Source organism: Prionailurus bengalensis, chromosome B1 (genome assembly GCF_016509475.1).
Source record: "Prionailurus bengalensis isolate Pbe53 chromosome B1, Fcat_Pben_1.1_paternal_pri, whole genome shotgun sequence".
Lineage (NCBI taxonomy): Eukaryota > Metazoa > Chordata > Mammalia > Carnivora > Felidae > Prionailurus > Prionailurus bengalensis.
The window spans coordinates 69,174,724-69,189,405 of NC_057344.1; the positions used below are offsets into that span (position 1 = coordinate 69,174,724).

General features: G+C 40.4%; 1 protein-coding gene and 1 long non-coding RNA gene across 2 annotated transcripts in view; both read left to right on the top strand.

Moving 5' to 3' along the window:
- The first annotated feature begins 275 nt into the window (after positions 1–275).
- LOC122475002 lies at positions 276–1,039 on the top strand. Its single transcript, XR_006295070.1, has 2 exons — positions 276–502; positions 642–1,039. It is a non-coding gene; the product is annotated as an uncharacterized LOC122475002 (long non-coding RNA).
- An 11,364-nt stretch (positions 1,040–12,403) lies between these two features.
- The window catches only part of CB1H4orf45 (chromosome B1 C4orf45 homolog), a 100,116-nt gene continuing 97,837 nt past the window's right edge, over positions 12,404–14,682 (top strand). Inside the window, exon 1 of the mRNA XM_043566519.1 lies at positions 12,404–12,939. Within this exon, the coding sequence (XP_043422454.1) occupies positions 12,882–12,939 (58 nt within the window). The 5' untranslated portion in view covers positions 12,404–12,881. The remainder of the gene's footprint in view (positions 12,940–14,682) is intronic.

The following is a 14,682-nucleotide window of genomic DNA, read 5'->3' on the forward strand; positions in this document are numbered from 1 at the left end:
GGCTCGGTGCCAACAGAAATGCCTATGGAAAGGAAAGCCTGCTCTGAACAGAGAGCTGACTGCTTTGTGAAAGATGAGAAGACAAAGCCTAATACAGTGAAACTTCTTTAGAACATTTTCCAGGGAACTGAACATTTTGAATGTTCTACGTGGGAAAACATGCGCTGGGAGAGCAGCACAATGACGCATTTCACTGCACTTCCACTTGCCAAACATTCCAGGGCACCCTGCACACGAGGCTAATAAACTGGCTTAAACAGGAGATGGTCATGAGCTCAGGAAAGCTTTCCTCCAGCCCCGTCTGTGGTTACACAAAACGGTCAAAACAGAGGCCAGGTCTGTTCTCAAATACCACGCTCTGGAGGAGGGATAAGAATGTCCTATGGTTCCTGGGCCAGTTCAGGTGGCTTAGAGAAGGGCAAAACAGTACCTTTATAGACACTACAAAAATCACTTGAAGAAGGAACAAACATCTCTGAGTGGAGGGAACTACACCAGTGTGGTAAGTATCCTCTTCTGTAAATGTTGGGAGATGGGGCCCTTTCACTTTTACTCTTTTAAATGCTATTCCATTACGTGCTATCATATCATGGTTCTCCTGTTTGAAAATCCCTCTTCTTGTACGTTGTAACTTATTTCAGATCATCACAGAAACTGGAAGACTGAGGACAAAATCACAGAATACCAGGGAGCAGGGCAGACCACACCATGGTTTGAGCAGCCTTATGGAAACGTCTGGCTCCAGGCTCGCTTTGGTTTTCTTCAGAGTTTCTTCAGTGGGTGCAGGAAATTCTACTTACTGGGTTTGTCAGTAATCTAGAAGTATCTTGGTATTTTTCAGATTACCAAGTATCTGTTGTAATGTGACTTTGTGACACAACAGATAAAGAGATCAAGATAGATCACTGCTGGAGACTGTGTTTCCTAAGAATGGATGATAAGCATTAGCAGATAAAAAAAATGTAATCAATCAAGTAATGGAACAAGGCAGGAATGAGAGGAATGTTTTTCAATTTAAAATCTAGTGTAAGTTTTGCCCTTAACAAAATCAGAGAAAATGTAAAGAATCAGAGGGAATTTTTTTAAATCCACAATGAAGGAAGAAAAGTGCTCCTTAAATAGATGAGTAAATGGTTTCAGGCATAAATGTATTTATGTATAGATGTGTAGAGATTTTCGTCTCCCGTTAGGATTAAGTAATTTTTTTAGAGTAAATTTATTCAGGAGTTGATTAGTTTGTCAGTAATAACAACCTACTTTTCGTAGCTCTTTAAAAAATGACCTTAAAAATGCACAAGAATGGTATTTGTTTTAGAAAAACATGAATAATATATATTTTTTAAACTTTTCTGAATACTAGTGGTCGAACAGAACTGATAGAGTCACGGTCACTAAAGGGGAATTCTCCGAAAGGCCTCAGAAAAAACAGTAATGAAAGAAGGAGACAACCAAATACCCGAGTCTTAAAAAGTTCCAGCTCTCTGTCCACCCACCCCACCCTTACCACGCCCACCCCACCTCCCCAGGGATATGAAAATCTCCCGGCAGGTGATGGACTGTGCCAGAGTCAGTGTTGATGCTTAAAGGTTGAAGCTGATTTGTAAACAACAAAAATTCAACAGATCTCATCCCTGCTCTTAAAATACCTCTGCCACACTGCCACTGAGGGTTTCTCATTGGCCACTTGTGGCAGAAAGCTCCTAAATGGTCTCCAGTGATCCCTACCTCCTGGTACGCATGCTCTTGGATAATGCCCTACCCTTCAATACGGGCTGGATTTAGTGACTTGTTTCTAGCAAACAGAATGTGGCAAAGGTGATGAGAGGTCATGTGCTAGATTAGGTTACAGGATAGCTGTTGCTTCTGTCTTGGGTGCGCTCTCTCACTTGCTCTCTCTGAAGAAAGGCAGCTGCCATGTTGTGGGCTGTACTAGGGAGACAGCACAATAGCCCTCAAGGAATCAACAACCTTGTGTGTGAGTTTGGAATCAGATCCTCTCCCGCTGAGCCTTCACAGAAGACCTCGGCCTCAGCTGACACCTGGACAGCTGACACCTGGACCGCAATCTCATGAGAGACCTTGAGCCAGTGGCACCAACCTGAGCAGCACCCAGGGGCCTGACCCACAGAAAGTGTGAGGAAACAAATATCCGTTGTTTCTTTTGTTTTTTGTTTTCAGTCCACCTCCTCATTTCCTGCACTGTGCCCCCATCTCTCCCATTGTCAATTCCCACCTTCACATTTCTTTTACTTTTTTTTTTTTTTTAATGTTTACTTATTTTTGAGAGGGGAGAGGAAGGGCAGAGAGAGAGAGAGAGAGAGAGAGAGAGAGAGAGGGAGGATCTGAAGCAGGCTCCGCGCTGACAGCAGAGAACCCAATGTGGGAGTTGACCTCAGAAACCAGGAGATCATGACCCTAGATGAAATCTGCTGCTTAACCGACTGAGCCGCCAAGGCGCCCCTCTTTTACTTCTTCTGTGGACAATTTAAAACGATCTGTTTCACAGGCTCTTTTATTCTATAGCCTCAGGGCTTCTCCTTTCCACCTCAAGAGGCCTAAAAATAATAAAGTAAGCTTTTAATCCGAGAGAAACTCTAGTGCTAGCTGCTGTAACAACAGTTCTCAGCCTATGTCGAGAAATTGTTCGTCACTCAAAATAAGTAATGTACCTATGATTTCATCAACTTGAAATATTCTAGCTTTGAAGAAAACATAGTCCAGCTTTGGCACATTGTACAAAGTAGAGAATAAAACCTTTGATGATGAAACACTCTATTCCCTATTATTTACACTTTAGATAGTAATCAAACACATTATTTTCAAATATTTTTGTTATTTGGGGGCTACCGTTTGATGTGGATTATTGCTAGATGTTGGAGAGAGTTGTCCACTCCTGAAATCTGTTTTTTAGCCTTTTGGGCTCAGCTATTCCCTCAATACCCCAAATAAACTGCTTTGTGCCACTCCTTTTCCTCACAGTGCAGAAATTCCTCTCTCTTCCAGGATTTTGGAGGATACCCTGAAGGCTTCTGTTCCCATTTGTCACCATTCTGTCTGGAATTACTCCCCCCACCCTGTTCCTGCCAGAGTTTTGTTCTATGATGGGCCCTGCCCTGCTTTCTTCAACTTCCCTGAAAAGCCACCACCAACAGGCCGCTGAATGGAAGCACAGCAAAACACAGATACCAAACAACTTAAAATTAGATGTTTCCTGAAATTAGACTTCTCCAGTTTCTTGGATAACCTCAGCATGGGGAAGTCCTGACTATCCTCCTCAGGGACCTCTGTGCCCCTTCCTAACTGACGCCCCCAGTGTGCCAAACCTTCTCTTCCATCTTGCTATTTTTCCCCCAGTCTAAGAGCCCCCAGATCGACTTCCCACCGGACCTTAATTTTCCTTAATACAAAGCATTTCAACTTGGTTTTGTTTAAACTTCCCCCATGTAGGTAGAGTGACAGTGAGGAGTGGGGAGGGGTCTCAACTTCTACCACCAAAGAGGCTCCAGACCCATTCATGTGCTCCTTCTTAGATGTTGTTATCCTCTCCTCAGTTCAAACTGTTTCCTGCCATTTAAAATAACAGTTTTAGGGCGCCTGGGTGGCTCAGTCGGTTGAGCGTCCGACTTCGGCTCAGGTCATGATCTCACGGTTCGTGAGTTTGAGCCCCGCATCGGGCTCCGTGCTGACAGCTCAGAGCCTGGAGCCTGCCTTGGATTCTGTGTCTCGCTCTCTCTCTGCCCCTCCCTGCTCATGGTCTGTCTCTCTCTGTCTCAAAAATAAATAAAACATTAAAAAAAAATTTCTTAAATAACGATTTTGAATGTTACATTAAAGTTTAATAAAAAGATTACATTAACAATTCTAATAAAACATATAAGAAAAGTTGTTCTCCCATTGAAATCCTGCTGAATGTGCTAAGAAATTTTTCAAAGAAATGGAGTTTTTTTCTTAACCCTAGATCAAATACCAGTACTGTAAACTAGTGTATAAACTATTTCAAGTAATTATGAGCCCTCTTTGAGGATCATATCAGGATGCTCATTCTATGGTTTGGCAAATGATTGGTAAATATTAAGAAGCTATATCTCATATCAATAGCAAATGTCTGACATTGACATGAAACATTACAATGTAGAGCTGCTGTAAATTATGCTTGGCCTCAGGAAGCTGGATGAAGATACACTGAGCTTCAGACCTTGGTTCTAAGGAGGAGCTTTAGAAAAACATATATCATTTTAGATGACATTTAATTGCTTATTCTCCCCAATAGGTGTAAATTCCATTATAAAAATACATTTCCTTGGATCGGTGAGAGGGTTCGTTCCTGGCTATGCAGAGGGAAACCTTCCCTCACTGCTTCCCTCCTGGTTGCTAATTGCATCCATTTCCTTAAAATTTTCTTTTTTAATGTTTATTTATTCTTGAGAGAGAGAGAGAGAGAGAGAGAGAGAGAGAGACAGCAGGAGACGAGCAGAGGAGGGCAGAGAGAGAGAGAGGGAGACACAGATCTGAAGCAGGCTCCAGGCTCTAAGCTGTCAGCACAGAGCCTGACTTGGCCTTGAATCCACAAACCCGAACCACGAGATCCTGACCTGAGCCGAAGTCAGACACACGCTTAACTGACTGAGCCACCCAGGTACCCTGCATCTAGTATTTTCAAAGGGAGCTGGGAGTTTGTAGAGAAAATAACTTGAAGCATGTCTGGTGATCTGGTTGTGTGACAGGAAGAAAGTGAGTTGGGTAGAGGGAGGGTGCTGATGGAGGAAATTTTTCACAGGTAGATTTTTCCAGGCAGGACAAAGACTTACTCCAAGCAACAATGAAGTATGGCATAGTGCACTGAATTCAACTAAAGACCTGAGGGGTGGAGCTGAGGAGCTTCCAAATCAAAAGTACCTACCCTGACCCAATGCAGCCAGCAGTATACTCATTAAATAATAATAATAATAATAATAATAATAATAATAATAATAAAGCTGTCATCTAAAACTGAGTTGCCCTTTGGAACCCAAGAAAATCTGTTGATGACACTCTAAGAGAGCAACTCATAGAGGAAGGGACTTGTTTCCCTTCCTGTCTTGTCAAGGAGTCTGAGTCAGAATGGCGGTACATTGAATGGAATGGTAGCCAGGAGCCCACTGGTAACTGTGTGAACTGAAGAACAGAGATTAGTAGAATTTCACTTTGGCCAGTGGAGAGACTTAAGCAAAATGTGTTTGAACGACAATTAAGTTAAAACTTAAAGCAGAGAATAGAGAAGATTGTACAGGCATTGGGGACTTCCAGAGATCCGTACTGGTTAAGGGAGAAGAGGAGAAATTTCCTAGGGGCTTGATTTTCTGTGATTATAAAGCTAAGAGGGACATTAAGCTAGGAAAATCTGGGATTGAAGGTTACTGTCATCTCATTTGTATTCACAGGCTGGAAAGCCATAATAACCCAGAGAGAATAGTTTCTACTTACAATCACTTTTTCCTATGGGAGAATTTCAGTCATACTAAAAGTACCATTTTGACTGATATGATTGTAGAAGATCAAATTTAGATTCCAGTTATAATAACACAGAAAAAATTAGCTGGATTTGAGAATTCACATTCTGTGTCATGAATGTACAATAAGCCAAAACTTTGACACTAAAGTCTCTGAAACTCACTGACCTCATTAATAAATCACGAGTAATAATTCTGTGTCATAACATTATTGTGCAGATAATGAGAAAACTCTTGGGGGAGTATTTAGCACAGTGCCAGGCACATAGTAAATGTCCAATTATATTTGTTCATTGCTCGTTAAAGAAGGTTTTGCCAGAAAATTAAACTGGTCGCCAAAGAAAGACCACATAAAATGTTAGAGCAAACTCTAAGGGCTTTTGAAAGCCAAGGCACCATGCATGAGAAAGAGAGATGACAGTTTCTTTTATCACGTAGAGTAGGGAGAAAAGCACCCTGAACTGAGAATCAGGAAGGTGGTTTTTTGTCCTGGCTCAGCTTCCAGCTCCCCTGTAGGCTTGGTTAGCTCATTAGCTAACCTCTCCCAGCATCAGATTGCCCGAGGGAAAAATGAGGGGCTCAGTCTCCATAATAGCTAAGGTCATTTTTAACAAGAACAATTCACATATTTGTAAGATATGACCATTACTGTTGCTAAAACACTTGCTTTAATTATTTATCATTTTTTGATGCATAGTATAGCAATTAGGGGATAGCAATTACAATGTTTATGGTTTTAATTTAAAAAAAAAAACGGTGCTTTTATAGAAAAAGCTTAAGTGTGTCATGATCCCCAATTAAATTAACTACAACTGTGGGAAGTTGGATTGATTAGACAGACAGGGAATAATAACACCACTATATTCCTGGTGCTAATATCTGAATGATAGCTAAATGAGTAGTAGGAAGAATACAGATACTTTCCAGAGTTGGTCTTGCAAACCCAAATATAAAAAGTAAGGTTATTATGGTCACAGTTTAAATGTGTATTAGTCATGTGTATTTTCTAAAGGGAGAGCTGTGAAGAGGCAAAGGTGAAGGGTGGGGTGATGAGACTAATATTACGAGTATTTACTGAGTACATACTATGTGACAAGTACTGTGACAAACATTTTACTTTTTTTTTTTTCGCCCTTCGAGGTAGGCACAATAATTCTCATTTTACAGAAAATCAACCTGCCAATATTACACAGAACAGTTGTTGGGACTAGAAGCCAAGTGTCTGACTTCATTCTGTGAGTTTTCTAAATTATTGCCTGAAAACAGGAATATAGGAAAAGGACATAAAAATATTTGGTGCTTATGGGAATGCAAGCTAATGCAGCCCCTCTGGAAAACAGTATGGAGGTTCCTCAAAAAACTAAAAATAGAACTACCCTATGACCCAGCAATTGCACTACTAAGCATTTATCCACGGGATACAGGTGTGCTGTTTCAAAGGGACACATGCACCCCCATGTTCATAGCAGCCCTGTCAACAATAGTCGAAGTATGGAAAGAGCCCAAATGTCCATCGATGGATGAATGGATAATGAAGAGGTGGTGTATATATATACAATGGAGCATTACTCGGCAATCAAAAAGAATGAAATTTTGCCATTTGCAACTATGTGGATGGAACTGGAGGGTATTATACTAAGTGAAATTAGTCAGTCAGAGAAAGACAAAAATCATATGACTTCACTCATATGAGGACTTTAAGAGACAAAACAGATGAACATAAGGGAAGGGAAACAAAAATAATTGAAAAACAAGGAGGGTGACAAAACAGAAGAGACTCATAAATATGGAAAACAAACTGAGGGTTACTGGAGGGGTTGTGAGAGGGGGGATGGGCTAAATGGGTCAGGGGCACTAAGGAATCTACTCCTGAAATCATTGTTGCACTATATTCTAACTAATTTGGATGTAATTTAAAAAAATAAAAAATAAAATTAAAAAAAGCAAAAAACAAAACAAAACAAAAAGAAATGTATTTTATAGAAATAAAAGCACTAGTATATAACAATCTAAAAAAAAATTTTGGTGCTTAAAAGTGTAAGGAAAGATTCACTGGCACAGGGATGGCAAAGCTCCCCAATTCCCAAAGTTTCCCATATTCCCAATTTGAGTATTATTATGTGACTTTAGCAAATTCTGACCTATATGCACCTGGAAATTCATACCACTCCTGTATTATAAGAGTTTCTGGTCAGTATCACATATATGTCATTAAAATGCAAAGCTCGATGCTTCCCCAAATGCTAGAACAAGGTATTTTTGCAGGGCCACAGCACAGGCCTCTGCAGTTATACTGTTGAAGTGGTTAAAATGGCGAAGCCAGACAATAGCCAGAATTTCACTTGTGCCGGGCAGCAAAGCCTGTTTGTTTCATTAGAGGAAGCTGCTACTGATTCATAAACAATAGGGATTTTCTCTAATAGAAGTGCATCTGGTGGCCACAGGAGATCATCTTTCAACCCCTATAATGAGTTCAAAAACTGTCATAACATTTTATGATGATTTGGGCTTAATTGTAACTGTTGTATTAGCCTGTTGTGTAGCATATAGAAATCCACACCTAGTTAATACTTTTATTTATTGGCCTTGGTTTCCTTTTTCTTTTATTTATCCTGTCTTCTTTTGTGGTATTACTACTACTTACTACTCACCCAAGCTGGCAAACTGGGGTCATCCTGACTCCTTACAATCTCTACTCGACACATTCCCAAATGGTGTCTCTTCTCCATTCCTATCACCTCTGCCTTGGCTCAGGCTCTCATCTTTTCTTTCCTGAACCAATTCAACAGCCACCAGCTGGGGACTCCTGTCCACAGGCTTTTCTGCTCAAGCTCATTCTCCACACAATCGAGCATCTTCTATTTAAACCCAAGACCAGGCTCTACCATTAAAAACCTTTCAGGGGTCTTCCTTGTGCACGGTCCCCTTTGTCCCCATCTCAGTCAGGACCTCCAGCAGCAGTGAACTTGAATTTTGGCTGTTTCTCCCACCTCAGCCTTCTGCTCAAGCTATCCCCTTTGTCCTAATGTCCTCTATGCCCACCCCATCCTCCATTCCCCCATTCCTTACCTAGATGCTCACCATTCTTTGAAATGCAGTTCAGATGTCACTTCCTCCAGGAAGCCCTGTCTCACCACATGTGAACCCTCACCTTCTGTCCCAGGCTTTGGCAGATGATCTTCCTCTCTTGTGCATTAGTACACTAGCAGCTTTCTTCAGAAAAGCAAAAATACTTTCAGGATTTCTTTCAGTTAGCAAAAACAGGTACTATTGTAGGTCTTTTGTAAAAGCAAATGTGAACTAACATGAACTTTCAGAAACTGGGGAGACTCTTCCCTTTATGCCATTTCAGATTACAAAAGGTTCCATAGAGGGGCATCTGGGTGGCTCGGTCCATTAAGTGACCAACTCTAGATTTCTGCTCAGGTCATGATCTCATGGTTCATGGGATTGAGCCCCATGTCAGGCTCTGCACTAACAGTGCAGAGCCTGGTAGAAATTCTCTCTCTCCGCCCCTCTCTCTGCCTCTCCTCTGCTTGTGCTCTCACTCACTCTCAAATAAATAAATAAATAAATACTTAAAAAAAAGGTTTCTATAGGACTGCTCTACCTTTGGATATTAAGGAAACCTGTGTTTACTAAACATATTACTGTAATAATCATTGACCTTACTACATTTTATCATAACTCTCTGTTGATGTGTCCGTTGTCCTCCTATAGAATGTTAACTCATGCTGTTAGAAGTAGGATAGAAAAAGGTCAACAGGCAGATAGTAAAATACACAAGAGACATGACCAGAAGGGTCATAGAAAATAATGCAAATGACTCTCAAACATATGAAAAGGTGTTCAATCTTGATAATAATGAGAGAAATATAAATTACTATGTCACCGTTACTTATCTGTCATAAATCCAAAAGCCTGACAACGTACTCTGTGTGTGAGGCTATATGGAATAGGCATTCTCACACATTGCTGTTGGAATACAAATGGGTACAATCATTACGGGGGGACATTTGGCAATATCAAACAAATTTATATATGCTTTTATCCCTTGGTCACACTTCTAAGAATATATCCCAAAGGTGTTCTGCAAAATATATGAGAAGACGTATGTAGAGAGCTATACTCTGTAGCAATTTTTATAACAACAAAATATTGGAAACAGCCCATATAACAATAGAAGACTGGTTGGATAAATTATGGTAAATATATACAATAGAGTATTTTGAGGCTGTCCAAAAATGAGAAATATCTTTATATAATTCCATAAAGTAATTGCCAGATGTGTTCAGTGACAAAAGCAAGGTGGAAAACGTGTTCAGTCGACTACCGTTTTTCTGAGAAAGGGGAGGACAGTATATATTTACTTATAGTTTTTAAAATTTTTCCTAGGGCACCTGGGAGGCTCAGTTGGTTAAGTGCCCAACTCAATTTCGGCTCAGGTCATGATCTCATGATTCATGAGATTGAGCCACATGTAGGGCTCTGTGCTGACAGCAAGAAGCCTGCTTGGGATTCTCTCTCTCCCTCTCTCCCTGCCCTTCCCCACCTCTTGCTAGCATGCACAAGTTCTCTCTCTCAAAACAAACAAACAAACAAACAACTGTTTTTCTGTAAGGAAAAGGAAATAACGGGATGGAGATGACAAGAATAAAAGCTAGACATTTGTAAATATTTCTTATTTTAAGCATTTCACTTTGGAACCAGGAAAATATTTTACTTAATTGTAAAATACTTTTTTGAAAAAAACCCTAACATGAAACAAAACAAATGAACCTAAGTATGTACTGAGTTGGTGAAATAATTTCACAGAAGACCAATTTTCCTCCTCTATTTTCCCTTCCCTCCAGCCCTTTGCCATCAGAATTGGGAACCCTGAGCCCAGGACAGATGTGAAGTTTGTAATAGCTTCTTTTGTTTTTTTTAATGTGTATTTCCTTATTTTGAGAGAAAGTGAGCCTGGGAGGGGCAGGGTGGGGGGTAGAGAGAATCCCAAGCAGGCTTCATGCTGTCAGCACAGAGCCTGGCTCGGGGCTTGATGTCATGAACTGTGAAATCATGACCTAAGCAGAAATCAAGGGTCAGACACTTAACCGACTGAGCCACCCAGGTGCCCCCATTTGTAACAGTTTCGAAGACGAAGGGGAAGACTGTATTTCCCTTCATGGGTTAATGGGAGGTCATCAGCCCAAAGGCAAGATCTCCTTTATTTTCTGCTCATTTTACTAAGGAATTACTTTTCCTCATCCAGCTTCTTCCTTCCTTTCTCTTCCCAGCACCACAAAACCCACGAGCCCAAGGAGCAGGTTCCTATCTTCCACTAGTAGGTTTCCAATACAGACAGCTTGGAAAATGATAGGTCTAAAGACACATAGGGAATTTTCTGAGAGAAGCTTTCAGCTAGGGATAGAGAGCCCTGGCTGTTATAACCAGAACTAGGCAACTTAAGAAAAAGTAGAAAACTTCTGAAACTGCAGAGGGCCACTGTAGAGGGCACAAAGATGCAGCGCAGGTCAGGATCAAAGAAAATGACACCAAAGAAGATCAGTAGCAAAACAAACACTGACTCTTGTTGCCCACACAAGGGAAACAGGATCATTTTCTGTTTAGAAGGGTTGAGCAGTTACAATGAGGGGCATTCCTGTATAACATATACGTACACCTATGCTGTCTGGTCCTCACACATCAGGTTCTCTGGAAGTTGGCGGGGGGGGGGGGGGGTCGGGCAAGATGGTTCTTTGGGACCTACACCTGTGAACAGAAGGAGATAGAAACATGATTGGGCAGAGGGAGAAGTTGAACTGTGATGAGGGCTCAACAAATTTTAGTCCATCACGTAAAAAAATTGTTTTGTGGCAGACAGCAGTGATTGGCTATTATACTCCCACCTCACGTAGTCACCTGACACAGGCTGCCCAGGAAAGGGCTCAACTCCCAACAGAAGGGGCAGTTGTCTGAAGCTAAAGCAAACCCTGAAGGAGCTGTCAGCTGGAGACTGTCTGCTGACAGCATTTCCTGCAACTAGAAAACAAGCCCTTCCTTGAAGGGGAATCTGGGTGGCACATCTCTCTGCCTACCATGCTACCAAACCTCTTCATAGTTCATAAAGACTCTTTGTACTTTTTAAAAAAATTTTTAAGTTTATTTATTCATTTGGAGAGAGAAAGAGCACAAGCAGGTAAGTGGCAGAGAGAAGGAGAGACAGAATCCCAAGCAGGCTCGATGCCATCAGTGCAGAACCTGACGTGGGGCTTGAACTCACAAACTGTGAGATCGTGACCTAAGCCAAGATCAAGAGTCAGACACTTAACCAACTGCACCACCCAAGTGCTCCAAGACTCTTTATATTTTAATTTTTTTCGAAGACAAACAAAAGGTACTACATTTAGTAAAGAACCTCATATATTTAGTGTTGAATTTGAAATTATCATTAGAATTTCTATTCCACGGATGGTCAACATTATATTTCTGGGCAGGCTGAAATTAGCTGTTCATTCACTTATTCACCCCACAAACGTTTATTAAGTATCAGTTGCATCGAAGTGTCTGGAAATTGAAAGATGAATAAAGACGCTTTTCCCATGAACTCTTGGGAATTAGATTCTAGTGGGGTGGCAGATAATTAAATAGACAGGACAAATGGTAAGAGTTTAAAAGACAGGTATAAGCAATACGCTATAGAAGTTTAAGGGTCATGAAGGAGAAAATACTCAGCTATGTCTGCAGGCATCCTCCTGGGAGAGGACAGGTGGCTTCTGGCTCTCAGATGACAAGAAATATTTGCATAGGAACATTATAGGAAGAATGAATTGTATGTGTAAAGACTCATAAGAATGAAAGAGCATCACATGTTATGGGAACCGTAAATACACTGATATGACCAAGGCACATATTGTAAGTATCGGAATTGGGGCTGGGAAGATACATAGACATAGATACAGATATCATTGTTCATTCATTAATATAATTTTATATTGTAATTTATCTAGCCAGTGTTTCTGAAATACGCTTAATCATAATTTGTGGTTTTTGCCTATTGTTTTGTTTGCAATAACACCCCTCTGCAGGACATTCTTTGGGAAATATTGAATGAGGTCTTGATTGAGCCTGCCAGGTTATCTGTGACATAAGTCTATTCTAGACCTAGTACCTGAACAGGTCTGTTCTCACTTGATACTGACAGATTTAAAAAATATATTATTAGCTACAGTTTCTAGGAATGTTATGACGGTATCCATCTCTCCTTGGATACTGGAATACAGAACTTTGTTAGAAGGAACACCATATCTCCCTGTCGTAAAGAGTCCTTAACAACCACCCAGTTCGTGGCAGAGACAGGGAGAACAGAGACGGCAGTCTTTGACTCTTTCTGGGGCTAAAACCTGAGCCATGGCATCTGTTCGAGAGCCAGTATCTTCCACAGTGGGAAAACGGATGATTGTTACAGGTAGAGTTTTTGTGTATGCTTTCACAAGGAAATTCACAAGGGATTTCACAAGAAATTTCACAAGGGATAAATTCTTTATCCCTCACCTCTATGATGCTCAGATATGATATTCACGTAATGGATGGAAGAATGAAATAATCACATACGTTTATTTTATACAATGCTGCTACTCTTACGCACACAGTGTGGGCATCAACACCATGCAGCCATCAACAGATTGGCGACATCCCAGTTTTCACTATACCTAAGCTAACTTTCACAAAGGAACGTTTTTATATCACAAAGTTTATGTTTCTTTAATGGGAACGACTTTGATGTTAACAAAAAGTATACGTTTGATCAAATTTTAATTATTACTGATTTAACCTTTTTGTGTTTTTAGAACACAAAATGGTTAATAAGCATTTTGGCAAAATGCACATTAAACCCCAGAACAATTGTTGGCTTGCATTTTCCTTCAACTTGCTTTAAATGATTTGAATGGTTTTTCTGTGTGGAATTACAATAACATGTAATTAAATAGAATACTGTATGACTAATTGTGATAAGTCTGCAAGAAATAAACTAAATTTTATCTTATTTCCTTCATAATTTGAAGTCATGAGCATATTTTATAAGCTTCTCCCCTTGCCTATCTATGAAGTTCCACTTGAATCATGGGAAAGCTGGCCCCACCTATTTGCCATCCATGTACGATTCCAGTATACATGTATACAAGTATCAGCACTGGAAACCTGTACCCCATGAGAACAAACTTTATCAACTAGAGTACAATGCCTCCTTGCAGTACCTCTTGCCTTTAGACTTAAAGACTCTAGTCATTTCCAAAGTTACTTAGGTGAACATCTTTTCCCCCCATCCCCTTCGGTTAGACTCTCTTGTCACAGTCTGAATTCCTTCCTGGAACCCCCCTACTTCTTAAATTATTTTTTAAAAAATTTGTATGCATCAAAATTTGCTCTTTGTGCTGTAAAGTCTATTGACAAATTCATAAGGCCATGTACCCACCATCAGAGTACCATACAGAATAGTTTGACCCCTCTAACAATCACTTGAACTTCACCTATTCATTTCTTCATTTGCTCTCCCCGAGCTCCTAGCAACCATTGATCTTTTCACTGTGTCTATAGTTTTGCCTTTTCCTGAATGTCATAGAGCTGGAATCATACAGCATCTAGCCTTGTCAGATTGGCTTCTTTCACTTGCCAATATGCGTTAAGTTTCCTTCATGACTTTTCATGGCTTGATGGTTCATTTCTTTTTAGAAATATTCCATCAGATGGGTATCTCATCATTTATCTATTCAGCTATTGAAGGACACCTCGGTTGCTTTCAGTTTTTAGCAACTCTGAAAAAAAGTCTCTACAAACATTTGTGTGCTGGCCCAAGTGTGGATATGTTTTCAAATCAGTCTGGTAAATACCTAGGAATGTGATTGCTGAGTCGTATGATAAGTCTGTGGGTAGCTTTCTAAGAAACTGCCAAACTGTCTTCCCAGGCAGCTGTGTCGTTTGCATTTCCACCAGCAATGGGTGAGCATGCCTGTTGCTGTGGCATCCTTGCTAGCATTTGGTTTTGTTTATTTGTTTTGTTTTGTTTTTTACTTTAAGCCATTCTAATAGGTATGTAGTGACATCTCACTGCTGTTTTCATTCAAAATTCCTTAATGACTAATGTTTATGGACTTGTTTGCCATCTGTATATCTTCCTTGGTGAGATGTCTGTTCATGTTGGCCTATTTTG